This window comes from Maylandia zebra, linkage group LG8 (genome assembly GCF_041146795.1).
Source record: "Maylandia zebra isolate NMK-2024a linkage group LG8, Mzebra_GT3a, whole genome shotgun sequence".
In the NCBI taxonomy this organism is placed as follows: Eukaryota; Metazoa; Chordata; class Actinopteri; order Cichliformes; family Cichlidae; genus Maylandia; species Maylandia zebra.
Window position 1 is genome coordinate 28,288,164 of NC_135174.1, and position 27,609 is coordinate 28,315,772.

A 27,609-nucleotide genomic window follows, 5' to 3' on the forward strand; every position below is an offset into this window, starting at 1 on the left:
ACATCTCTGTGGCCCAGCGTGGGTGAAGCATTACAATCATAGTAAGGATGTAAGATACACAAGGAAAAAAAAAGTTAACTCCCTCTGGTGCAAGGAATCCAATCTGATGAGAGGAGAGGAGGATGGGGGGATTGGCTGAGGCTGAATGCTGTGGGGTGGGGGGAGGGGGCCTCATCCAACATGTATGAACAGCAGGATTAGAGCGGGGATAGTCCTGAGAGCCAAGTCCTGCTGTGTGCCTTTTTCCTGCATTACATCACAGCCTGTTCATGGGAGATTTTCTAAATGGCTATCATTTTACTCATCCAGGGAAAGACACTGCTGCGGGCTCTGTTTCTACAAGCATAACACAAATATAGTAACACCATAGAAGAAAAAATAGAAATGAAGGTGCGGCCTTTACGTCAGTAATGGCAAATTGTCTTTTTAGCAGGAAAAACAAACGTTTCTCGCTGCCGATCCTTCACTTCAGTACTGTATATGTCAGTCAGCTGAACTTGCTCAAGCAGCACAGTAGCCTATCCACAGTCTCCCTAGCCCACCTCCCCCCTTTTTGCAGACAGGGCGCAAAAACGCTCCATAAATTCTCTTTGGGTGCATTACCGAGCAAGATGGCGCTCTCGCTGTCAGCACCTCGGATAGCTCCGGCAGCTCTGACAGAAAACTGAACGTTTGTCCCGTTTTTATTTATTTTGCAGAGGTGTCATTGTGTGAGATGTTCGCTGGGAGCTCTCAGGTGATGTGAACGGCATCCAGGTGTCGGGAAACTGAGCAGCCAAAAAAGAAAGAAGAAAAGAAAAGGAGAGCCACAATCCACAAATCAGGATCAAGTTAACAGTACTTTTGCAGAGGAGAAGGAAAAACTAGATTTTGGAGGTCGGGAGAATTTTTATTATTATTTTATTATTATTTTTAAATATTTTTTGAAAAAGTCCTAAGATTGTGGTGACTTTATATTGAAGGAGGACTGCGTCTCTGCCCGCATCTGTCTTAAATCACACCGATAAGAGGAGGAATGGAGGGGCGCGTTGCGAAATGACATAGGTCCGCTTCGGAAGGGAGAAATGAAGCCATGCTCGAGAAATAGTGTCGCCTAATTTGCTTTCCTCCGAGTCCTGCATTTGCTTTCTCTTTCGGTCATTGCCACGCCGGCTGTGAAGATGCTGGCTCTCCTGATGATGATGTCTTCAGGGTTTTTCAGCCCCGGCTTTGCTCTCAGCTCCCATTTCAGCTCAGGTGAGCCGACGCAGACACTGTGCTTTTATTTAAGAATGCTCCTTAAAGCACTGACAAAGCGAGCACATGTTATCATTGCTGAATGCACATCATTATATTCTATAGAAACGATGTGATATCCCCACCTGCGATTGTGTGTCCTTGCATTGGGAGGGAAAAAGCGATTTAATGAGAAATTGTGGCTCCAGCGTGTAAACGATGCCTATTTTTAAAACCTCTACACACACAGCTCTAATATTTGCCTCCATCCAAAACCTCAGGACAGCTGAACAGTTCAAAGGTGCTCTGGGTGGAAAGGTGAAAGGGGGTAGGGAAGTTGAAAGGTGAAAAGCAATTGTGGGAGCTGAGGAGCAGAGGCTTCCTCCTAATTGGAGCAGGGAGAGGAGGAGTAGGCTAGCTGGACTTATCCAATTAATGCTGACAAAGGAGAGGATTATGGGAGACAATGAACGGAGGCAGATTACCTCACATAACGATGAAATAATCAGAAATCACCGGAAACCAAAATGCTTCCTTTTTTATGATTCAGCGTAAGCAACTGCTGGCCTGTCATTTCGGTGGTTTCTATGGCAACCAGGAGGCAGCAATCTGTAGCATTCCCATTTTTTTTCTGTCCACCTGTGAATAATACATGAATTTATTCCTACTGTCTACAACAGCACTTTCAGTTTTTGGACCGCTTTTTTGAACATAAAGCCTTCTGTGAGCCATAAGTCTAATGCGCATGTCTGTTGTCTTCCCTTTGCTATTCGCCAAATATGCTTAAGTGCATCCCCGCCGCCTTCCTTGCAGTGGCTACAATGGTTTCATAATGCCCTCCTGCCCTTTTCAAAACACATTATCTGAATTGCATAAATCCCTCTTCCCCCATTCCAACATTTAGCCTCTGCAGCATTCGGTTTGTACCAGGTCACTAAATGAGAAAACAACTCTGTATTGTCAGAGTCCCATTTGCTCAAGAATATGAGTCATGACCTGTTTGTGTGTTGTGCCTATAAAAGTGCTGAATTTAATGCTTATATTTTGAGTTGTCAGTTGTGATGCAAATGCATCTTCCCCATATGGTTTTATAATTTAGAGTGCTATGTTGTGACCAAGGTGTATCAGACTCTTTCATGTGGGACCAACATATAGAAACAAAGCTGGCCCAGGAGCCAGAACCCAAAGTAACTACTTTGCAAAGTATATATATAGATAAGTGATGACATTAATTACTCAAAAAGTGAAAACAATGGATAATTAGAAATATTTCTACAGTAGATTTAGGCAGGTGGTTTGAATCATAGAGACGTAAAAAAGATTTTTTGTTTAGCTGCAGAAACTCTACATTTCTAAGTTTATCCCATCTTATCCCAGACTATTTATCATGTGTATTGTAGTGTATACACAATATATTGTATTTGACTTGGACCTGTGCTGTCAGCTTCTTTTAAAAAGAAAATCTTGGCTATAGGTGAATTTGATTGGCCTTAAATGTAAATACTTGCAAACTGGGTTACTGCTCTAATGTACCTTGCATCAGTTTGAGCTGCATTTATGTGCCGCATGGATTAAAATGAGTTTGACATCCCTTGTCTAAAATAATGTCAAAGGAAAACTGAGAGATTTTTCAACCAATAGACCAATTTGTCATGTAGATTTGGGAAATGCTGACTCTCAATAATTTATAGTAAATCTACCTGTCTTTACCTCAGAGGTACAGACTGTATATTAAAGATGGACTTGGCCCACTGGTTTTAGATTCTGGCTTTTGAAGCATTTTAGCAGCTGCTGTTTTAGGGGGCCTCATCCAATTTTTTATGTCTTGATAGATTAGCTGTTGTGTTCCTTTTTGTTTTTCCTTTTCTTTGTGTAATGTTTCAAATGCAGTTAAAAATGTAGCTTTTTTTTAAATAAGGGAAAAATCAACTGCAGAAGCTGCCTGATGTAGCTGAGAAATAGAAATGTCAAAGCAAATATGATTATAGAAGGACAAAGTGAAAGAGAGAAGGCTCTCCCTGTGATGACCGTTGTGTAAGAGGGCGGATACAGGGATGACATCACAGCCCAGTAAAGGCAGGGCTTGCTGATGATGGTGTGGGTGATTTTTACTGGCAGCGCTGGCTCGTTTCCCGGGCCCCAGGTTATCCATTTCATATTTCTCAGTGGGCTCTTGGCTACGCATACAGCAGCACGCTCTAATTACATGGACACAAAACAGAAGGGGAAGCAGGACACGGCGTATTTGAAACCCCCAGCAGACCTTCATCTCTACAGGCTATCACTAAACAACCAGGTCGAGCTGCTGGAGGATGCAGGCAGGGAGCCAGAGGAGCAGGTAAAACCCAGTTGAGAGGGGTTGTTGACTCGAAGATGTATGACAGGAGTTGGTCGAGGAGGGCGTGTGTTGATCTTTGATCTTCACACTGAGGAAAAAACTAGGTTGCATCCAAAAATCAGGGATTAAATGTGATCGAGCAGCTGATGTTGAAGCTTTGATGGAAGGGGAAGCTCAAACTGGTGGCAACCTACAGAAGTGCAAGGTACAAAGCTATGATTATAATTTAAATTCATGCTATTTACAGCAATTGAAAAGCCTCTAAAAGCTTCCTCCTCTGATCTGCACCTTAAAACCTCCTGTTAGGAACAGCTCTCCAGTACTCACACTGATGTGAAGAGATGAAAGGACTGTGTGAGTCTTTGCAAGCACAAGCTGCTTTTTTTCCAGTTGTGTTTTCAGTTTCTGCAGAGCAGCTTGTTAAAAAAATCATTTCTGTACTGAAAGACCCGGAGTGTCTTAAGTGAGGCTGCAGCAAACATGCCTCTGATTACTAATAGCTTTTGCACTCAGAGAGCTTCTTTGTGTTTGTGCGTGCATGTGTGTGTTCGTCTGAAGAATAATCGCTTCTGATTGCACACAAACTATTTTTCTAGACGGAAACAAACAGCCTCCTACGCATGTGTCTCCACCTCGGTTCAAATTAAGATCCAGCTGTTGTGATTTAAGGTGAATTCCTGTCAAACTCTACTTGTTTTAGAAATTCTTGGGTTGCATTAGTCGAAAAGCACAAACGTGCTCTCAGCACTGATACGTTAATAGCTCGATGCAACATAAAGATGCCGTCAGCAACAGCCAGGCTGTTTACCATTGTCTGAACCCTGAATCCTTTTTACCACGGCGGCTTGTAAACACTGTACATCTGAAATATGTCCAACATATTGTGAACATTGCATTATAACTGCTGAACCTGCTGCACAGTTAAGCTTCTGTACCTTAAAAAGAGCACAAAAGGTTAAGATCTGGCAGTCTCTCACATCTAAAGACAGCGCTGCATAAGCCAGAGTTTTTAGTTATAGACTATAAGATTTTGCAAAGACTGTGGATCAGTGTCTCAAACACTGCAACCAGAATCTTATAGGGATTATTTCACGTCTATCTCAATAGGCCTGTGCTACAGATCTGCAGGATCTTGGGTTTAGCAATGGAATTTCAGATTTAACCCAGGGTTATTTTATTTATTTATTTAGGATTAGGGAGGTGCTCATTTCTTAACAGGCTGCATTCACAATGGTAACAAATGCTGCAGACCTAACTGGCCCCAGAGCAGGTTCAAAATAAGAGACTAGTCGTTTAAATGGAAAATGAGATTGTCTGATGTCTCAGTGTTTTTCTCATGAGAATTCAGTCGTGAAAAACAAAGATTTTTAGGACGAGCTCTATTCTTTGCCAGCTTTCCTGCTTCTGCAAACAATTGTAGCCACGTTGCATTATTTTACAAGCCTTAATATGATTCTATAATCCTAAAACATGATTCTAAGCTGTGCGTGTAGCAGGCAGAATGTGGACTCGGGATGCAGGAACAAATTCAAAAGGCATCTTTAATGCTGTTACCTGCAATAATAAAAAGCATACATGAATAGAGGGCAAGAGCTGGGAAACAAAAGAGTGGAAAACATGGATTCAGAAAACACACACACCATGAGAGAGGACACAACAACAGACAAGGGGAGACTCAGACAATAAATATACATCGGGTAATAATGAGAAGAATCAGCCACGAAATACAGCGGGAACAAATCAGGCATAACAGGAAAGGGGAGGTTACACTCAGCACAATGCACAAAAGAAAAAGAGACTGCCAAAATAAAACAGGAAATGGAGGAACAGAATCGATCTTCAACAAAACCAAAGGAAGGAACAAAATGCATAAAACAACAAAAACGTCAAATAACAACAGAAGACTAAAGCCTGCTTATAATCCCTTCACAACAACAGATGTGTAATCCACCAAAACTCAGAACCCCGGATCCAAGACCCAGGGACCGTGACAAAAGGAAAAGCTTAATTTAAGTAAAACCTCAATTTAATTATAGTCAGATCCTCTCTTGCCTTAAGGATCAGGTAGTGATACAGATAAGTCTGTTAGCTTACACGGCCAGCTTTCTTTTCTGGCATTTATGCAGCAGTTCTCCAGCCTTACTGACCACCAAAACCACTTAAAGTGCACAAGGATTCATAGCACACACACACACACACACACACACACACACACACACACACACACACACACACACACACACACACACACACACACACACACTGGGTGAAGTATGGCACGTTTTATTGTTTAACCGCCTCAGAGTTGCTTTTAATTTCTCAAATATTTTCACTCCTCTGCCTCTTTTATGTGAGAACAGTGGGTTGACTTATCACCCTGATCACCAGCTTCTTGTGGAGGTATCTTGGCATGTTGGACTTGCTCTGTGGCTTTTGACCACAGCTGTGCTTGTGTGAGAAACAACACTGCACAAAGTGGACACGACACTGGGTGAGAGAACAAAGAGAGTGCTCCTGTTGATGGTGTTTGCCTGATGATAATAAAACTTAAGATGTGTTTGATTTTCTCAGAATGTTAAAAAGAAGTTTTATGATCTCTTAATGCCAAAAATTTGAGATGATAGGATGAAATATTTGGAGAAGTTGTTCAAAGTAAGGGCTCCGATAATTCAGTGACTGCAGGAACATCAGGAGCCAAAAGTCTGATGTTTAATGTGCTTTAGTTTTCTCACAAAACAAATTAGAGCAGAACAGAAAGTTAAACATTCATCCCTTTGGATTTGGGCGTGTGTCATACCAGCTGTGTGTAAAAAGAGCTGTGATGATTTTAACGTCTCGTGGCGATTCAAAGGCAAACTCAATGAAATAATAATGAAATGTAATTCTTCATTGATCCTTGTGGGGAAATTCTCTTGTCTTTCTGCATGGTGGCCAGGGTCACCCGTAACACAGCAGCATAATAGACTCATCAGGGTCCAGCATCCTGCCTCTCTGCTGCCGTACAGAGATGGTCCAGCATGAGGCTCTGTGTTGGCCAGCAGTGTGATTGCTGCTCTGTAAATGAAGTGGGATTCATCTTAGTTCATGAGTGTGTGGGAGGTGGGACCACCTACTACTGAGCTGAAGCCACACTTAATTAAAAAAGTGTCACGGTCCACGCAGAAGCTCTTTTTCCACACAGGAGCACTGCTTTAAAATGACCTCCTGTCCAATATCAGTGTTTCCAAAACCACGGTGACTTTGATTTATATTAGTAGGTATTCAGTGTTTTTTGTAGCTGCCTAACGTTCAGTTTTTATACGCATGGCTGGGTCTATGTGCATCTATGTGTGGCTCTGTGACAGACTAGTGGTTAGCCCAGGTTGTACTATCCCAGTGAGCATATAGAGCAATACAAGCTGTTTCTTTGCATTGCTTTCAGTCCAGTAGAAGTCAGAGCTTCACAGTTACAGAAGATGCCCCCACTGATCACTAAGGCAATCCAAAGAGCTTTAGCAGCAGTTGGCATGAGCTAGTCACTAACCTTGCTCACAGCAAACAGGCTGATTACAGCTGATTACAGTGATCAGCTTCTCCTTTATTTTGATGTTGGACGACAGGTTGCACACACATCCACCTGTTCTCTCGTTTATATAACAGACTCAACGGTAAAGCAGTGCATAAGCCCTAATGATGATGATGATGATAATGGATCACTAGAGCTTTAATTTTTACCACAACGGGAGTGTTTCACCTCTTGATCCTCTCATTGCTTGTTTCTGTAGATATTTCTGCACAGCTGGAGAGTTTTAGGTTCATTTCTGCTCTGATTTCAGATGCAGCGGTGCCCTTGAGCAAGGTTTATTATCCTGCGACTTCCATCTTACCCTGTTCCGTGTCTGACTAATGGGATGGATGATGGAGTGTGACACCCATCGCCTCTTTAGATCTCTTCTGTGCTTTCCCTCTAGCTCTGTGCCTGGATCCATGTCTCTGCAGGCCCTGATCAGGTCCACTGAATTTCACAGTTGATCAGAGAGATTCTGGTGTTGTTGACTAAATACACAGCAAGCCTGATGGGTGTTTTGGCCTCAGAGGCAGCTGAAATAAAAGTTATGTTGCCTTCCTGTCATACAGCATGTGGGATGTTTTAGCACTATGGACAGCTCCTGATATGAAAACAAACGAGGCCCTGAGTTGAAGAACCGAAGGAAGTTTTGTTTTTCATTTTTCTGGCCTAAAAACTGAAAGTGCGAATCCATTATTGATCTTGAAAACATCTCCCAGCGAGGCATAATTAGCAAGTCTTCTGGTGTGTTTCAGTATTTCAGAGATGACCTATTTGGGAAAGTCCAGTTTAGCCACGGAGTACAAAAGGGAATTTTCAAACTCAATGAACCTTTTTCTTGCAAACAAACATGCGGGCACAAAGTGTGTCTCGCTCAGCTCTCCCCTCTTATTGGGGCACATGCCCTGGTATTGATCTGTCATGTCCAAGTAAAATTTATGAGTTTTTACAAGCATGTGTATTTGGCATTGGATTTAGACTGATAATGAATGGAAAAAGAAACATTATATTTAGACGCACAATATTAAAGCAATGCTCCTAACCCAAAATACAAGCTGCAGAGCACATCTTGCCAGCATGTCCATGAATGAAAAATAAACTATACATTTAAATACTGAAAAGGTGAATCAAGAGGCACTTGTGAACTTCTCAGAAGAGTTTAAAAAAAAAAAAGGTTTTAGATTAAATATGTTTCAGCTTAAATAGCTGAATCAGGTCATTAATATTTCAAGTAAACTGAGCTGAAAATTTTATATAACACATTTTTTACACAGCAAAACAAACAAAAATGCCCACTATTGCCTCAGTACATTTTTTTTGTCTAGCAACACCCGTGCTATCAACAAAAGGCAATGTGTGCGCTCCTAGAGCCTAAAAATGGGAAACACATTTCCCTTTTCCAAAAATATTCTGAAAATGTAATTTCTTAATAAAATTCAAATCCTGTGTGCACCGCCATGTTTGCTTGCTCGAGTCCATCTCGCTAACTGTTGCTGGTGCATTGCTGCATTTCTTGGCATTTTTTGCTCACCAACTGTCGATTAGCAGAATAGTGTGAAAGTGTTGGCAGGAATGTGGCTGCATGCACATTTGGGCCTCCCATCAATGTGCTAATAGAGCAAGAGTGAAACCAAATGGGACCAACTGCTCAAAATATTATTCTAAAGAACTGCTGTGGTCAAAAGAGACATTCTTGTTAAGAATGCATATAAATGATAAACCTTGTATTGAAATGTAAAATTACAAGCATGTTATTACTTGATGCATCGCTCCAACCTCTAGGCTGTGGCTATAATCGCACCTCCAAGTTTTCCCAGTGCTTTTCTTCTGAAAAGGAGCAACTATGTGGTCTAACAGGCAGCCATCTCTGGAGTGCAGCTGTAGTTACGGTTGAGCCTGTGCACATCAGGATTAAAAAAAAAAAAACAAGCCTAAAAAAGCAATTTGTCCTCCGGATGAAACCATGCTGTCTATTATTTCTTTTATGACTTTGTCTGTCTGTGCAATCATGAGTGTACTGCAGGAATATTTCCATTTCCTAGTCTCTTTTTAGCCTCTTAGTCGTGGCATTAATGGCAAATTGACTTGCTATAAAGTGAAACATCCAGTTATCGTCTTTGCCCTGTTTAGTCTGTTTGCACAAGAGAGGCTGATCACTACACTACACAGTCAGCACATGAATGGAGCCCCACACTGACTGATTGGAGACTTTTTGCAGATTCAATCAATACACGACGATGCTGATCGCTTTTAATCCTCGTCTTGTCTGCCGCTTTATGTAGTTTCCTTTATCTTCCTCAAGCCTTTCTTCTTAATGTCTGTCTGTACCCACATCTCTAAATCTATCAATCTCTCCTCTCTATGAATTGTTTAATGGAAGCCCTCACAGTCCGCACAGTATCACAGCAGGTAGCTAAGCTAGTTATTTAGAAGGATTTGTCATTGGCCAAGCTTAGCTGGCTGAGCAATGGGGTGACTGGTTTTCAGACTCCAAGTGCATCCTAATGCAGAGAGAGATGGAGAGGGTGTCGGCAGAGGAATAAACATGAGACAGAAAGATGAAATCAGCATGTGAGTGAAAGAACTGGGCAGACTGCGATACAGATGTAAAGCTCTGTGTCGGTCAGGACACCTAATGTGTTACTGTGGTTTTAATCACTATAGGTGGCTGGTAAATGTCTTACATTGAAATGCAGATAATTCAAAGAGCCATAACAACTACGCTATGTCACAGCGCACAGTGCACAGCGCTGCAGGGACGGCACTTCTGTAGGTCAAACTGGAATTTAGAAAAATTGGATTTTAGACGTGTGGTTGAGGCAGACAATGTTGATACAATAATGTTGACAAGCTGAATTATTCTTTTTAAGCATCGATTTTCTAACAGAGAGAGAGAATTCAATTTATTTTATTTTATAGATTAAAATGTGAAAATGTCTTAAGCTGCAGTTAACCACAGAAATGTATTTTAGGCATCATCTAAAAGTTATTTCACAATTTACACTCTTAAAATTATGAAAGCCTTGTTTCCCTAAGTCACTGCAGTGGAATTCCTTCTTCTGAATCACAAGGGCAATTATTATTATTACTATTGGACAGCAAAATAGCCTTTTCATGCTTATTTATCCTAATTACTTGCTTTTATGCTGGTGATCATGTATTTTATTTGTAAACCAACTGGTCTTATAAAGTGCTTTTCAGCTCTCAGGGCATTTTCTACAACACGCCATTTTTTACTCACATGTTCATGCAAACACTTGTTTCTATGTCAGAGTGTGTTCTATCTATTATTCTACTCCAGTGAACACACTGGATACTTTGGCAGACTGAAGCAACCAGACCGCCCGCTCTACCTCCTGAGCCACCTGGTTAGCACTTAGATTGCCATGGTTACTATTTTATAAGAGCCCAATTTGCCAACAACTTTTTCCAAACATAACAGTTCATTTTATGGCGTAAATCTAACCAAGCACCTCTTAGTACCTAAATTGAACCAGAGAATGAAAGTAAATGTAAAATGCAAGAAAATGAGGATACAACTAGTACACTCAAAACACACAGAGTTACTAAACAGCTGCTTTAAGATCTCTTGCTTTGTTTGTGTAGTGAGTAAAACAGTCAAACAAACCGATCAGTTTACAGTCAAAATAGTTATAAACCAAACCCAAGAGAAGAAAATGAAAAAACAAGAAAGGAAAATGGTTGAAGCCCTTTTGTTTCATGTGGACATTTTCAAACTACAAAGTTGCTGGTTTGTGCGTTTCAGGGTGAAGGTTGTTCTGTTGTCTGTTTCCTTCTAACATGGCTGCCATGGAGAAAAAGAAAACAATGTCAGTGACCACTTGTTCACAAAGCCTTTATTGCTGCACAGATCAGAGGATCATTAGCTGACCTGAGCACCAGGCTCCTCATCAATTCTTTTCAAGGCACCGTTGAAACCAGCCACACGCTTTCTGTTGTAATTAAGACTTCTATTAATGGACCTTATCAGTTATAATTTTGTGACACCAGGCTTGTACCATGCCACAGCTATTTAGGATGCACACACAATGCGTGCAGGTAACACACTCGTTTGTGCTCCACGCTTCGGATGTGGCCAGGTGTTGAAACAGAAGCAGTCAACAGGAAAATGACACAACTCCTTTGTCTTTCTGTCCCTTGTTGTTCCATTTCGAGCTCCGCAGCTCTTCATCAAACGAGACAGAAAAACAATCGCAGTAAAAATAAAGAAAGGAAGCAGATAGGTGAAAAATTAAAGCAAAAAACCAACATAGAGCTCTCTTTGTAAGACAAAGATAGATGCCTTATGTAAGACCACAGAAATAATGACTGCAAACTTTAAAATTTAATGAAACGGTCCACTTAAAATCATCTTCTTGAGAGATGCGGTTTCTGATTATCTTTGCAAATATGTAACCTTAAAAACATTTAAGTGAGGTTGAGGTAATTATGTCTCCTTTCCAATATCTGCATACCGGCCTGCCCTTTGTCACAGCAGGCCATCCTGTGTGTGCTGCCAGAGACACAAAACTAGAGAAGGAAACATCTGTAAAGCACTTTCTGCAGTATCAGCCTCAGATGCAGTGAGAGCAGAAACCACAAATGAGTGAATCATCCATTTTACCAACTCCATAGCATCCTTCATCTTATCTTTATAGCTGCATGATGCTCTTCAGGGAATTTAGTGAGTAAAAAACTGATATGGGATATGCCCATACCAGAAATCACATATGATTTATTCTCCTTGTTGTGCATGAGTCAGCTTTTTCATTGCCTAGAGGGACTTTTTTTTTTTAAAGGACTTGTGCTACAGACACTAGCGTCTTTCTTATCACGAGGAATCAGTATCAGTTAAAATAATACAAATCTAAGTTACAGGCCATCATTCATTTGTCCTAAACAGTTATCAAAGAATAAAAGTACTCAAGCAGATCACATTTTGGCCCCAGCTGAATTGGTTAACCTTAAAAACATTTAAGTGAGGTTGAGGTTATTTAGTCTCCCTCCTAATCTGTAAACCAGCCTATCCAGGGAGAGAAACCTGCAACCTGTTACCAGATTAGCTTATAATTGCATCACACGTTCCCCTTAATTTTCATATTGAAACATAATCAGCCTTTTATGGTGTTACAGCACTACTGTGGTGAATATTTGGTGCACATGCATACTTTTTAGAGTTTATGAAATAATTTGGTTCACAGCAGGTTTTCATTGGTGCTGGTTTAGCTCAGTGGTTGAGCAGCAGCAACATGCTTCAAGCCTAAATGCAGTGGTCTGGGTACAACTCCTTCCCCCACTCTCTGTCTCCTTTTCATGACTCCTTCACAATAAGAACAATCTTATAGGTTATCAGTGAAACTTACCCCCCCCCCCAAAAAAAAAGCTCTTTAGTGGCTCTTCCTAATGAAGAAATGTATGATTAAGGTTAAGGCTTTATAACTAAAAGAAACCATACTGACTATCTGAGTCAGGGACAAACAGAAGCTTCCTGACCTCAGGTTCAATGTTTTGTCCATCTATTCATCCACCTCGACCTCCTTCATGGCTCCTTTGCTCCTGTCACCACTAGAAGTCAGTGCCCCCTGGCTTTGACCCAAACAACTAGTGGTGCCTCACACAACACCTAGAATTCTTTATAATCTTCAGAAAATATAGTATGTAAATGAGCCCTTATCAAAAATACCTAAAGATGTTGCTTTACAACAACAACAACAACAGATTATTAATAAAATTAAAAATAAACGTCCGTGGGAGAAATACAGGGTCATTAAAAAGCTTTTTAGCTAGAGGTTCATGACCATTTCATCTGTATGATGGCAGGCCTGTCTCTCTGCTCATAGCAAAGGTGGCTCTGAGCAGAGAGATGGGGCTATTAATTTATTCATAAAGTGAATTAGCACACTGGCATGAGCCACTAATGAAACTGCACACATGTGTAGTAGAGGTACCACTTGCAAAAAAACCCTCAACCCAACAACAACTTAATTTCGGTTCAAAGTTCAAAAGTATTGAAGCAGTTTTGATTAGATTGATATGGTTTGTACGAGATTTGATTATATATGTGTAGTTTTTATGTCCCTGTGAGCACTGAGTGCCACAGGATGAGTCTTATAACCCTGAAATAAGTTGCCTTGCATTAATTAGACTCATGTAATAAAGTCGGTGGCTAAAATGAGCTTCAGACACTTCTACGTTGTGTCTTACAATATAAATAAGTTGATAGCATCCATCCATTCTCGTCCACTTATCCAATTCAGAGTCATGGGTGGGCTGGAGCCTATCCCATAGGGCGAGGTACACCCGGGACAGGTCGCCAATCTGCCACAGGACTAGCATGAAGAAACAGACAGCTGTTCACACTTAAATCCAAACCTATGGCCAGTTTATCACCAGTTAACCAAACACAGTAACTGCATATCTTTAGACATGGAAGCTGATACCCCACTCATGGACTCTGGAAATGCCCCAGAGGAGGCAGTTGTCAGGATTTATCCAGAGCTGTTATTCAGCATCATGCTGACCAGAGGAGCTTATTCTTTGGAAAATCAAAAGCAGGTTTAGTTCATTTATAGTTAGCCTTTTACTTCTCGGGATTCAATTTAACCTTCAAATGCCAAACTGTTATTTCCCCCAGTCCTGCTGGCTTGTCATTAAGGGAAACACAGATTGTGTAACTACCTACAAAACAAAGTAATCCCTGCAAGGCCATAGAAAGTAATGTTGGCGCTCTCTGCCATTCTTTTAGCCTTAAAATGATCAAATAACTGTCTGAAGGCATTTCAAAGATTGCTTCTGAGTGATAAGACTTCCTTCTCAAAGGACTTTTGATGAAGTTAAACCACTGAGCAACAAAAAAGCCTGCTTTACTCCACGTGTGAGACCTGCTCTAGAACATGGAGGACTTATTTATGTCATTTAGTTCTTCCTGAAGGGTCCACTTTGACACATGGTAGGTCTGCATGGCAGTTGACCTGTGAGGTCAGCGCCACTCACCACCCACACAGCTTTTTAAACCACCATCTGCATCAGTAGCTGTTAGACTGCAGATACTCCATCAAACCATCTCCATGGAAACACATCTTCCTGGCTCAGCACTGCCATTCATCACAGGTTAATTCAGCGTTTTCAGAGCCCTTTTTACCAATCAGCATCTGAGAAAGAATAAAAACTCTCTCTCTCTCTTTTCTCTCTATCTATAAATCTGTATCTGCTTGCTCTCTCACTCACATTTGCTCCTGAGTAGTTTGCACGTGAGCCGACAGCCGCCACACGTGAAGGCGTCGCACTTGGAGGAGTTTGGCTGTTCATGTTATGATAAGGAGTGACAATGAGGAGTGAAGGATGCTAATTTACATATACATTCATTACACATTCAGAAAGCATCCAAGCGGTGGCAGTAAGCTTGTCTGTACACATATAGAGTATTATTTTCAACGTGAATAGAGACTAAAAGAAAAAGAGCATCTGTGTAGTTGCTGCGTGGGTGGATGTGTTAGCGTTCGCATTTTGTGTGACAGCATTTGCTCCAATTCATGGTGTTTTGGCCGTTGCCCCTTCCTCTTCTCAGTCACAGATGAGCTCATCCAATATTTATAACATCAGCGACTTCAGTGTGGATCAGTATTCCCTGATCACAGCCACGCATGGCCGAGTCTGGAGCCAGCAGGCCCTGAGATACACGGCACACCTTTGATTTCATTTTCCTCTTTCACTTTACCCCAGTAGTGGTACGATAAGCTGAAAACAATGCAAAGGAATAAAGAGAAGAAAATGGCAGGTAGAGGAGAGGAAAAAGAAGCGGTTCAGAGAAATGTAAGTAATGAGTGAGGACCGAGCGAGCCATGAATTGGAAAGTGCCTGCATCAGCTACAGATGAGTCATTCCTCAGCAAAAACTGAAGTCTGAGTCTGTTGTCTAGTCTATGTTGAGTTACTATAGAATGAATGGGAGGCTATTTCAATAAATCAATAGGTAACTATAATAAATTTATTCATTTCTGTATTTCATAGTGAAATCATAGTGAAACTTTGTACTTTGAATGTGATAATATCAAATGCAGCTATAAAAAAGTAACGACCCAGCTCATTTCTTCCCATTCACGGCTCATTAAATAACATCAGGATGTCAGAGGCACTGTTGTCACTGCCCAGACACACTGGGTTACAGCAATAACGAGACGGGTTCCTGACACACAAGGTTAATGTTGTGAGGCCTGAGTTATTTGTTCATTTTACTCAGATTCAGTCTTTTCAAAAGACAACAAATTATTTTTCAGCACCTCGACCTACGTCGAGAAGAAAGGCAGAAGGTAAAAGTAAGAAATGATTAAATGTAGTGTTGTATAAACACAGTGAGTGAAAAAGAACACATTTCATCCCATAATAAGGACTGATCAAGACAAACATATGTCTTTATCTGACATGAAAGGTTTTTACACCCTGGGATGAGAACACGTTGAATGATCGAGTTGTTTTGAGGCCCCTGCAGGATTTAAATTGAATACTATAAAGTGACATGAATAAAAAGCTTACAATGTGTGTGAAATATGGTTGAAGTGCCATGCAGTTTATACTCAAACCATTAATACCACAAAATGACTGCAATGAAGTTCCAACAAACCACCGAGAGACAAAAATATTCAAAAACAAATCCAAAATGAACAAAAGAAATTTCAAGAGACCACAGAGGCACAATTAAAGGGATGCAAAGGCACCAGAGCCATTGTTGATTAAGGATGTGTGGTTTGTGCTGCTCAGCCCTCAGTGGTGGTTTAGATCAGGAACAAGTTACATGAAGAAAGTCAACTCTGTCTCACAGATATTTATGAACTACCCCTCACCTAATTATTTATTCATAGTTTCGCTCCGTCTCCAAGTAACTCATCATTATCTGCTGTACTTGATTCTGTGTTATTCATGCACTTCTCCTTGGTGATGTGATAATTGGGAACTTTTTATTCTGATCTGCCCCTCAGTAACTCGTCAGTTTTTTTTTTTTTTTGCAGCATGTAATGATATCTCAAGTAAAAGGAATAAAGTAACCACTGCCTGGCATGTGACAGAACTCGTCCTGATGAGAGACCTGCACGTACGCTATATTATTCACATGCTCTTCACATGGATATGAACTTGAACAACATCCCATTGTTAATCCACAGGGTTTGGCCAACATCCACATGTGATGTTGGACAATTCTTTGTGGCTATAATAGCTTCATCTCCTCTGCTTTCCGTGAGGGTTAGGACTGTTTATGGGATTTTTTGACCATTCTTCCAGAAGCACATTTGTAAAGTCAGACACTGATGTTGGATGAGAAGTTCTGGTGCACAGTATCCGCTCTAATTCATCCGTTCTATCAGATGGAGAACAAGACTTTAACACCAAACCTGCTCATCCATGGCTCATCTTTATGGACCTTGCTCTGCATAGTGGTGCAGTCATGTTGGGAAAAGAAGAGGTCGGCTCCAAACTGTTCCCACAAAGTTGGGAGCATTAAGTTGTCCAAAATGCAGCATTAAGAGTTCCTTACACTGGAACTAAGAGGACGAGACTAACTCCTGAAAACAACTCCACATCGTAATCCCCCCCTTCACTTGGATGCAGCTGGTTGCCATGGAAACCCATTCAATGAACCTCTTTATGCACAACTCTTGAGGTAATCTGAAGGCTACATGAAGTTTGGAAATCTGTAGCGACTGATTCTGCAGAAAGTTGGCGATGCATGCTCACTATGCACCTCACTGTCCACTTCCACTTTGCTATAATCTCAATAACAGTTGACTGAGGAATATTTAGTAGTGAGGAGAGTGAACTATTCTTTTACAAACGTTTGTAGAAGCGGTCTGCATACATGGGCACTTGATTGTATATACATGTGGACATGGAAGTGATTGAAACACCTGAATTCAGTGGTTTGGGTAGGTGCCATATGTGTGTCTATTCACACATGCACTCACAAGGATGGACAGAGATAGCGGACTTACCTAAAGCCTTATCATACAAGTTCAGCTGGTCCTTGTTTCATGTAACTGAGTTATATAAAGCTTCCTCTGCTCTCATAAAATTCCATACCTGTTCTTATTCTAGTTCCAAACAGGAAGTTCTAATTCTGGTCCCATCTCTTTGTAAAAGCACTTTAAAGACATAATGTTCCCAGCCATCAACGCACTTCACAAGCTGCAACACACTAAAATGAGGCAGCCTGGTATACTAAAAGCATTTCCATGGCAACCATGCTTGGAAACCTGCGCACAACATGGGGGGGCACTTTAGAGCGTGTCCGCTGCCTGTGATCACGCATAATCATGGCAGACGCATATCACAAACCCAGCCTGCATCTCTCATTAATACTTGAAAAGATGCTGCAGTCTGTGAAGAGATGCTCCACAGCCTCTGTGCTCTTTCAAAGTGAGGACACTTGATTAACTAAAAGGTGCTTTAATGCAGATGTCCAAGAGAGAAGGAGAAAAATGCCACCACATTTAAACACTCCTGATGGATCGGAATTTGCAAGTCAGCTTTTTAATGTCTGCAGTAATGAGTGTCATATATTTAACTCTTGGATTCAAACCGATTGTTCTTTCCTTTTCTAAGAATTGTAGTTTTCCTGACAGGAATTTCCTCATCTCCACTTTGTGTTTTTAGCCATTTGATTTCACTTTTTGTGTGTTTGCTTGTTGGTTTGACTGATTAAAACAAAGGAAATCTATCCTAATAGCTTATTCAGCTTTAGATTTCTGAGGGTGTTGGAGCCTATCCCAGCTGTCATTTGGAGAGTGTCAGGGTACATGTTGCCAGTCCATCACGGGACGAACACACAGAGAGGCGGTTTAGGATGACCAGTTAACCCAGTGACTCTCAAACTGTGGGGCATACGCCTACTGCAGGTAAACCAGGTTTAAAAAACAAGAAGTGCAATGAAGCTGAATGAAAATGTTTTGAGGGAAAATAACAGTTCACAGTGACCAGCCAGGCTAGCACAAGAAAATAACGCACAAAGGCAACGGATGCAGTACAATCTAAACTTGTAAAACCCTAAACTCAGAATTAAAGAAACAAATCAGAAGTGATCAACCTAAACTGAAGTGACATCAGTTCTGTAAATATCACATGTAGTCAAGGCTAAATAGTTTCTATCTATATGGAGGAATTAGCTTCCTGTTGTAAAAGGAAAACATTAAACAGTTAGCGCCATAATAAGTGACAGAAAATGGAAAAATATCATAAAAGAACATGTTGTTATACCGCAAAAGTATTTTTTCCTCATTGAAATAAAAATGCATCCTGCAGCACAAACTGTATCTTCCCCTGCTCTGCTGCTGGGTTTAAATTATTATTATTGCTTTAAAGTTATGAGTCAAATCTTCCAAACGGGCAAAGGGCATTTATAATGAAGTAGCAGCTGTAAAGGGAAGATGACTGTGAAGGAAGTTTGTAACGTACGTCCCATTTAAACATTTAATATAATCCTCTAAAGGAGATACAATTGTGACAGGCTACCCTGTGATGGAGTAGTTCACCGTAGTGTCATCAGGTGGTGCTTCCTTGTGCTGTATTTCCAACAACCACTGGTCTGCAGTATCATACAGTGGCTTCTTTGTGCTTTATTGTTTTTATTTTACTGTCTCAGAGTGGACAGTTACATGGTTATACAAGCTGAAGCACAAATGTATGATAAATATCAATAACGCTTTTTAAACCGCTTAAAAAAGTCACAACACACATCTGGCACACATTAAGCTTCATTTGGCCACTAAACAAATCCTTGTTACTCTTGTTCGGTCTCCACCAAATCCTAAGATAAAAATATCCTCCACCATGATGCTCACTGTTGCAGCTGTTTGGTGTTGAGTGTGTAGGTCTTGGTTACGTTTTTCATTTTTATCATTTTAAAAAACTTCTGGTTGCAACATGTCATAAAAACCTAATGGAGCTGAGTGGGCACTGGTGTTATTAAATATTGTCGACATGAATAAGACGTAGGATAAAACTGTAAAATACATTTATATAATAAATTATATGCTGTTTAATACCTGCAGGAATGCACCGCTGTAAACTATGATATTTTTATATCTCACAGTAATATAAAATACCTCTTTATAAATTTGAAGTATGTGTGTGTGTTATGTAATAGCCCCCGTGTTGCATCTGAGATGTGATGTCATATCTGAGCACGTGCAGCAGCCGAGAGCAAGAAGAGGAGATTCATTCTGCTTCAGTGGCTTCTCATCCACACACAAGAGGAGATGACAGGAGAGAGACAGAGAAGGGAGAGAAACCTGTGAGCGAGTGGGAGACGAAAAAGCAAACAGGGGAGTTTTTGGGAAGTGTAGGAAGGCTCCTGGGAGAGAATAGTGAGGAGGAAGGAGGAAGTCGGAGATTAAAGAAGTAGATGGAGGACCAGAGGAGTAAGTAGGCATAGAGGGATGCCTCAGCTCCACAGCCTGTTATGATGGTTTTTATCTTCTCTGCTCCATTAAGTCTCACCAACTGTGATGATTCATCCACATAAGAACCACTAACAGCAGGACATGTTCATGCTCCGCTCACATGCTCACCAGGGTCGCTCAGGTGAACCATCTAATGTTCCAGCACGTTTCCGACATTCCTGCGTACCACGGTTCAATTTACCAGACGTCTTCACTTTTAATGGTGCCTGTGTGTGCATACATAACAGTCATCTACGTGAGGCCTTGTTGTGTTTCCATGCTTCGCTGCACTCGGAGCTCAGCTGCACATGAACTGCACACTCCAAAGACCCATCGTGCCCTTCTTCTGTGCTGCTCTCCAAGCTGCGAGGGCTTGATAAATGTCAGGATTTTACAACGTATCACACCGAATAATCTTCTCAAGTGAACATCTTGACAAATGAACTCACTGAGACTGTGTGCTGAATACTTATAAACAAATTAAATGCAAATCAGGAAAGAGACAGCGGTTTATTTTTTTTACTAAGATTCTCTGCGTCAGTCTTGGAGATCATTCTTCAGCTAATTCTTTTTAATAGTAAAAAATGACTTTAGGGTTAATGTTCACTCTGGATCCATAATTCATCCATTTGCATTATGCTAAATCTAGTCCCTAAACTTGACCTCTCCACTGTGCTTGTGGTTTTGGAGCTTTTTTTTTTTCTTAGAACATTTTAACTGAATTGTGCATCAGATATGATGAGTGAAGCCCAGTATTTTTTCAGTCTGTTACTTTTCAATAATTAGATAATCGGCTCTGCATTGCACCTGTACGGTTTGTGACTCAGCTAGCATTAGCTGATAATTCACCGCTCCATCCTCTCATCAAATGACGGTCACTTCTAGCTGCAGAAAACAAACCCGGAGGCAGCCGAAAGGATTCCACCGAGGCTTCAAAATGCAGAATCCAGAATCAGAGGGTGCCATAACTCATCCACAGTTTGTGGTAATGGATGGATACTTGTGTGACTACTATGACATTTTTGCAACCCTAGCAACATTACTGAGGTAGTGACTGACAAACTGCGTTTGGAGGTAACCTTGAGTGTCTCCTGCTGCTGGTGATTTGAAAGAATGCATGTTTTAAGCATTTCTACACTGAGCCTTCAGGTCTGATAGCGTTTGTGTTTACTCGATGGTGTCTTTGACTGTTAGGTTAGGACTATCAGGCCCACAGGTCTAGAGACAGGACGTCGGCGCTCTCCGACAGCCTCTGGTATCAAGGGAAAAATATGTAGCCCTCGGTCAGTTGCCGAGTAGCTGCTGGTTGTTACTGGGTAAAATCAGTCACAAAGAGGGTGTTGCACTAAAAACCTTCATGTGATTGCTTTGGTCGCTAACAGATTACCATGACTTGTCTTCAAAAACCTGCTAACTGACCACTGGGTGGCTCTAAAACCATCCAAGATGGCGATGGTAGAAACACTCATTTTGGGAATTCAGGAATTAGTGGGTGACATCATGATGGCCACGTCTATCTTTACTGTCTATGGGTGAAGTTTTTCTTGGCACCAGTGGTTGGCAGGTGGCTTAGATACGAAAACCACTTAATTAGTTTTCCAGTCATACTCTGATTTAAGTCAAAATAGACCTTTCAGTAATGTTAGAAGTCAAATTTCTCTCCATTTTGTTCCTCACCATGTGCCAGCGCTTTTCTGAAAAGGACATTTTCACGCACTTACTCACACTGCTGCGAGAAATAGCATTTATAACCAGAGATGCTTTTTTGCCCTTCAAAAATCAGCGAGTATTGTCTTTTTCCTGGTGAGGTCGGGCAGCATTATCCACCAGCGTCTGTCTCCTCACTGAAAGCAAAGCTTCCTGTTGAGGGGTAATGCACCGTTAGGCCATGAATGTCAAATGCAGTGATGGCACAGATGTCAAAAACATTTTAACCATTATCTTCAGAGCACATTTCATTAATATTCACATCCATGTGTCACATTATCAGCCGACACAGCCACATTATCTGCCCTTGAGTGTGAGTTTTTTTTTTTTTTTTACTAACATTCAAATCCTCGCAGCGGGCTGTCTGTTTCTCCTCTCTGTGACAAAGCAAAACCCACAGAGAACAATACAACTGCTGTTTATCCCCACACAGAGTAAAATAACCATGCTCCGGCTGTTTTCAGTGCAAGGCACCCACACATACACGTACAACAATATCCCATCATCCCAAGGGACAGCGATGTCTTATGATGGAGAAAAAAGAGCAGAGAAGACGAAGGCAAACAAAGGAGTGACATTCATGTTTGTCATGATGGGAGGTCAGAGGGAGGGACTGCACTGCTGGTTTTTACACTGCTGTGACCTTTAAAAGATCACAAACACACACAGAGAGCGTACCATGGGGCACACTTTCAGATAAATGCCTCAGCATGTGAGTGTGAGAGCACTTCATTTGAAATGTAAGAAAAGATAATGGAAAGAAAGTCAACGAGTAAGAAATAAATAAAGAAGGAATTGGTAGAAAAGAATGAGGGAAAATAAGACAGAAAAGAATCAAGAGGAGTAAAATGAGACAGAAAGGTCAGGTAGGAGAAAGTGCAGACAAAAGATGGGAAAGAAAGAGGAAAAAGTACCAGACCAAGACAGGAAATCGAAGATATTATGGAAAAAGGGAAAATCTGGTGTTAAAAGGGGAAAAATAGAGAATTTGGTAAAGAAAGAGAAGAAACTGTTGAACAACAGGAAGAGAAAAATGAGGAAAAATGAAGGACAAGGACAGACAAGGAAGAAAGAAGGAAGGGAAAGAAAGGAATACACAAAGTCAAGAAAAGGAAAGAAAGGGGAAAACAAGGAAAATAAGAACAAAGAACAAGAGAAACAGGACTTGAAATGGAATAAACAGGAAGAAACGAAAGGCTGGTGAAAATGAAAAAGAAAACAAAACCAAATGAAAGTAAACAAAAGAGAAAAAAAGTGTGAAGGAGAAAGGTGGAGGAAACTATGTACCACTGCTGGACATCCTGCCGATGTTCCCATCCGGCCCTCCAGAGAGCTCTGTGCTGAATAAACCAGACGAGACTGTGGTGTTTCTGGGCAGGGAAACGGGAGCAGAGCCTCAGGTGGAGGCTGTCAGACAGCCGACGACACGTTCAGCATACTGAAGTGTAGTTCTGCCACAGCAGGGCAGGGGAAATCAGGTAGACATCGCATTCATGCACACACTGAAATAAATAAACTCCTGCAGGCAGAAGTGCCGACGCGGGTGATCCGGAGGACTATTCTCCTATTTGTACAGGGTTGCTGAGCAGAGACAATATGGCTGCTCCGGGGAGATGTGTTTTGTGGTTAGCAGCTCCGAATTACAGCTTCCTGTGTAATTAGGTTACAGTACGTGGGCCGCCTGCTTATATGTAGGGAAGGCAGACCCGACTCCCGCGTGATATGAATAGCTAATCCTCCATATCCTATGTGTCCGTACAGTGTAATTGTTCTGTGACTCCACTCGAGGGTCTTAGTTTGAATGACAGTGAAAGGCTTCGGGAGAGGAAATGAAAGTGGGGAGTATTTTTTGAAAGCATCCCATAAATTCTGGAGAGCAGCCTGCATGACTTTGCAAAAAAAAAAAGAGCATACATTTGGGAATGAGGGCACCCGCTGATGGAGTGTTGCTCTTATCTGTGGAAAGAGGCAGGAAAAAGATTACACTTCCTGAGAAACAGTCGTGATACTGAAGAAGAAGGGGTTAGAGGATGGGTTTTAATCCTGGGAAAGAGGGCTGTGAGTCAGCTGGAGATGGCCACTATCCGTGTGTCTGTGACGTGATGGATCACAGAACCCCCCCACCCCCCACCCCCAGTCCTCTGCAAGAACAGAAAGTGTTGGAGAAAATAGTTTCAGTGGGACTCCATGCATGAATGTGGAGAGCTGAAGAGAAGAACCTGGTGTTTATTCATCATCCACTCATCAAGAACAGTCTTACTTCCAATTCCTCACACGTATGCTTGGCCATATATTACAGCTCTCGCCTGACGAGTCCCCTTCTGATTGGCTGAATCCATGGTGTGGCCCGTTGATGTGCCAGCTGTGTCCGGCCACTGAAAAAAAACCCTGAAAGCCATCATATTCACATCAAAAAGAAACTGCTGAGCAATTCCTGTTTGTTTGGTTTTTTATTTAAACTGATTTCTATTTGTGCATCTTTCCAAATCCTCCTCCATATTATTCCACAAAGTCCCTCCATAGACTGTTGTTCACCCCGGAGTACTTTACATTCAGGTTTTGGTGTCTTGTTCTTGTCTGAGTTTGCATTAATAAATAATACCTTTAACCAATGACGTCTGGTTACATCCTTTTGCACTCCCTTCCACCTAAACAGAAGCGTAACACCAGACCAGAACCCTTGAAGACAGGATTTGTCGTCCTGCACTGTTGTTCATTTTCTTAGCTCTGGAGTTTTCCCTGCTTTTGACAAACTGGCACTGCACTGTACATGGGAATGAGAGGGAGTTGAGTGACAGTGAGAGTTGAAGTGAAAATCGTAACTTCATTAAAGCAGACATGTAGCGAATTTAATGCAACACACTGACTGCTGAACGCTTACAAAAATGTCAAACTTACCAGCAGTGGGGAATTTGCTGGAAGAGCTCATTATTATAGCCAGATGGCGGCGCATGAACAACGCGAGGCTCAGTGTCTCTCCAGAATCTGCTATTTAGCGGTTTTTTATCTACTTTTAACCGGATTATTCGTCCAGAATTGCTGTGCGTTGGGCTGTGTGATGAGCCCTTTCCTCTACTCCCTCTTCACCCACGACTGCAGACCTGCTGATGGTTCCAACACCATCATTAAGTTTGCAGATGACACCACGGTGATTGGCCTCATCAGTGACAACGATGAGGCCGCCTACAGGGAGGAGGTGGATCGTCTGGCTGAGTGGTGCGACAGAAAACAACCTGCTGCTTAACACCGAGAAGACCAAGGAGCTCATCGTGGACTACAGGAGGAATGCTGACCCACATCCACCCATCCACATTAAGGGGACGGCTGTGGAGCGTGTGAGCAGCTTCAAGTTCCTGGGAGTCCACATCTCCGAGGATCTCACCTGGACGACCAACTGCTCCAAGCTGGTCAAGAAGGCTCACCAGCGCCTCTTCTTCTTGAGGACTCTGAGGAAGAACCACCTGTCCTCAGACATCCTGGTAAATTAAATTACCAACATTAATACAGTTGATTCAGCCAATTCAGAAGGAGCTACATGGTCTCTGCAGTTTGCTGATATCAACTTGTTAATGAGCTAGAAATGCACTGCACTTATTAACAGTGATTTCAATAGGCGGAAATCCAGTGGGCCGGGAGAAGTTGAGTTTAGCTGTGAAAAGTAAGAGTAGGTGGGAGAAACAATAGCACATGAACTTTTTAAAAATCAAAGCAAGGTTTGAGTCCTTCCTGACAAAACGGGTCCTGAGGCTGTGTTACAGTGAGTCACGGCGACAGCTTCCCCTTCTTTGGATAAAGAGTGCCTCAAAATCCTGCAGAGCTTTTCAGAGATGACTTAAAATTTTAGACAGATGATTTTTGGACGGTGGTAGAGTGGCCCCACAGAAAGAAGATTCTAGGCTTGAAACAGCAACTAAACTGACACGTTCTCCCTGTGCCTGCCTACATTTCAGTGGTGATCAATAAGCTGTCGGTCTTGATGTGAGGGTGAATGGTTGTCTGACTCTATGCATTAGCTCTGTAATGGATTCAAAACCTGTCCAGGATGTATCCCACTTGTTTTTCAGTTTGCTCCCAGTGCTAATGTCCAAGTCCTCCTAGAAGCAAATCTTTTTACTTTATTCATTTATACACAACATTAAACAGACTGCATGACAACAATTTACTCCATCCATCCATCCATCCATCCATCTGCTTATACATCTGCTTATTATGGGGGGGGTGGAGCTTGAGTTGTTTGTGTATTGCAAATCATTTAAGCCATTTAAAAATATGAAAAACAATTCAAACATTAGTCAAATAAAAGTTTTTAAAAGTTAAAAACATAAACAGTAAAACAAACAACATCAATAACAATTGGGAATTTTCAGCTGGGATTTGAATATTTGGATGACCTAATTTGGAGGAGGAGGTTGTTCCAAAGTTCCAGAGCTGCAACTGAGAAAGCCGAGGAGCTACAATAGGAACTGCTACAAGCTGCTGATCAACTGACCTGAGCAGGATATACAGCTGTGAACGACAGTATTTTAAAACCCAGCATACACAGGATGTCAAGTTGAAATTCGGATTTCTCACTCTTCATTCAACTGAAACGGCTGTCTGTGTTTTTGTTGAGAGAGTGAAATCTTACTTAGACAAAAGCAGTTATGTTGCGGCTGTTTTTCTTGATTTCAAGCGTGCGTTTGACACTGTGAATCATCTTAAGCTCTTGTCTAGACTGTCAACATTTAACTTTAGTAATCACACCGTTAAATGGATACAGTCTTATCAATCAGATAGAAAACAATGCGTGCAAATAAAGAATAGCAAGTCACCCTATCTTTACTGTGCGCAAGGTGTCCCTCAGGGTTCAATTCTAGGCCCCCTGTTATTTTCACTTTATGTAAATGACTTGCCCAATGTGTGCAAAAATGTGGACACAATTATGTATGCTGATGATACGGTAATTTTTACACAAGCCAAAACTGCTGCTGATGCAGCCCATCGGCTTTCATTGGCATTACATGATTTACAAAAATGGCTGATTGACTCATGCCTGTGCCTTAATGTTAAAAAGACCATATCAATGTTTTTTAGTAAACCTAAAACAACCGCGGCTGCAGTAAAAGTTTGCCTGGGTGCACAAGAACTAATTAATGTTGAGGAATTTGAGTATTTGGGAGTGCTACTAGACTCAAAATTATCCTTTAAAAACACGTTAAAAAAGTAGTGAAAACTGTAAATGTTAATATACAGAACTTTAGACATATCCGCACATCATTAACAGACACAGCAGCGATTACATTCCTGCACTCTATGATACTGGCTCATATTGAATACTGTATTACAAGTTGGTCCTATATGAGCTTTGCTGCTATTGGGCCAATTGAAGTGTGCTACAAAAGAGCATTGAAAATATTAGATAAAAAACCTTTTTCATATCACTGTTGTATATTATATTATTTAAATCTTCCTGTCTAATATACAAAGTTATACATGGTCTGGCGCCTCCACCAATGAGTGATTTTATTAAACAAAAGTTTAGCAGTGTTGCCGGGTCTCGACTGACTCGATCCACTGTTAGAGGTGATTGTGAACTGGCACCTTTTCACAGATGCTCTGTCATATCAGGGAGTGAGCTTCTGGAACAGTCTTCCACTGTCAGTGAGGGAAGTACAAGTCTCCTCATCTTTGAGAGTCACTTAAAAGGGCGGCTGAGAGACACACAAACATGTGATCATGTTTAATAATCATGCTTTATATTGGACGTGAAAAAGAGTTAGTGTAATACAAAAAGGGAAACAACTATTAGTGTAAGACAGCGATTGTTTGGAGACAAATTGCCAGGCAACCTGTGCAAACATCTTGTAATCAGAAAAGGTTTCTCAGAGGCTGAAGGTGCTGCACGCTCAGTCTTTCTTTTTCCCCTCCAAGGTCTCAATGAGGTTGCTGTCCTACTTTGACTCTATAAGTGACGCCATAAGTGAATTTATTCTGTATTCTAGGGGTAAAAGAAAAAAAGCACACTTATTTATATCGATACCATAAAAACAAGTAAAGTCACATGCCTGCTTCCACACACCTGAAACTGTTGTAAAACTCTGCTGTGGTAACAGACCTACTGCCTCATATGTTTCCTACTTCTACTGTTAATTTGCTCTTTTGTTTCTATTGTTTGAGAGCAAATGTGAAGAATGCTTGTCGCCTGCATTGTGTCGAAATGTAAGACGGTTTTATAGAAGAGAGCGTGAAAGGTTAATTTTCTTTCTGCTGTCAGGGCAAGTTGTTCTGTGTTTTGGCAAGGCATCTGTGAGGATTATGAGGGCATTTGAATAAGTCTGAAAGGGATTTCAGGGGAAGAAGTCACCATGGAAACCATTTGATTTTATTTTTCTGAGC

The 27,609-nt window shown here is 41.3% G+C and overlaps 1 protein-coding gene across 2 annotated transcripts in view; it reads left to right on the forward strand.

The window, feature by feature from the left end:
- The first annotated feature begins 618 nt into the window (after positions 1 to 618).
- The window catches only part of aatkb (apoptosis-associated tyrosine kinase b), a 67,465-nt gene continuing 40,474 nt past the window's right edge, over positions 619 to 27,609 (forward strand). Inside the window, exon 1 of one of the 2 annotated variants that reach the window (XM_004565980.3) lies at positions 619 to 1,236. In XM_004565980.3, the coding sequence (XP_004566037.2) occupies positions 1,161 to 1,236 (76 nt within the window). In that variant the 5' untranslated portion in view covers positions 619 to 1,160. Of the gene's footprint in view, positions 1,237 to 3,462; positions 3,554 to 27,609 lie in introns of those variants that run through there. The other variant, XM_076887746.1, reaches the window with a different exon arrangement.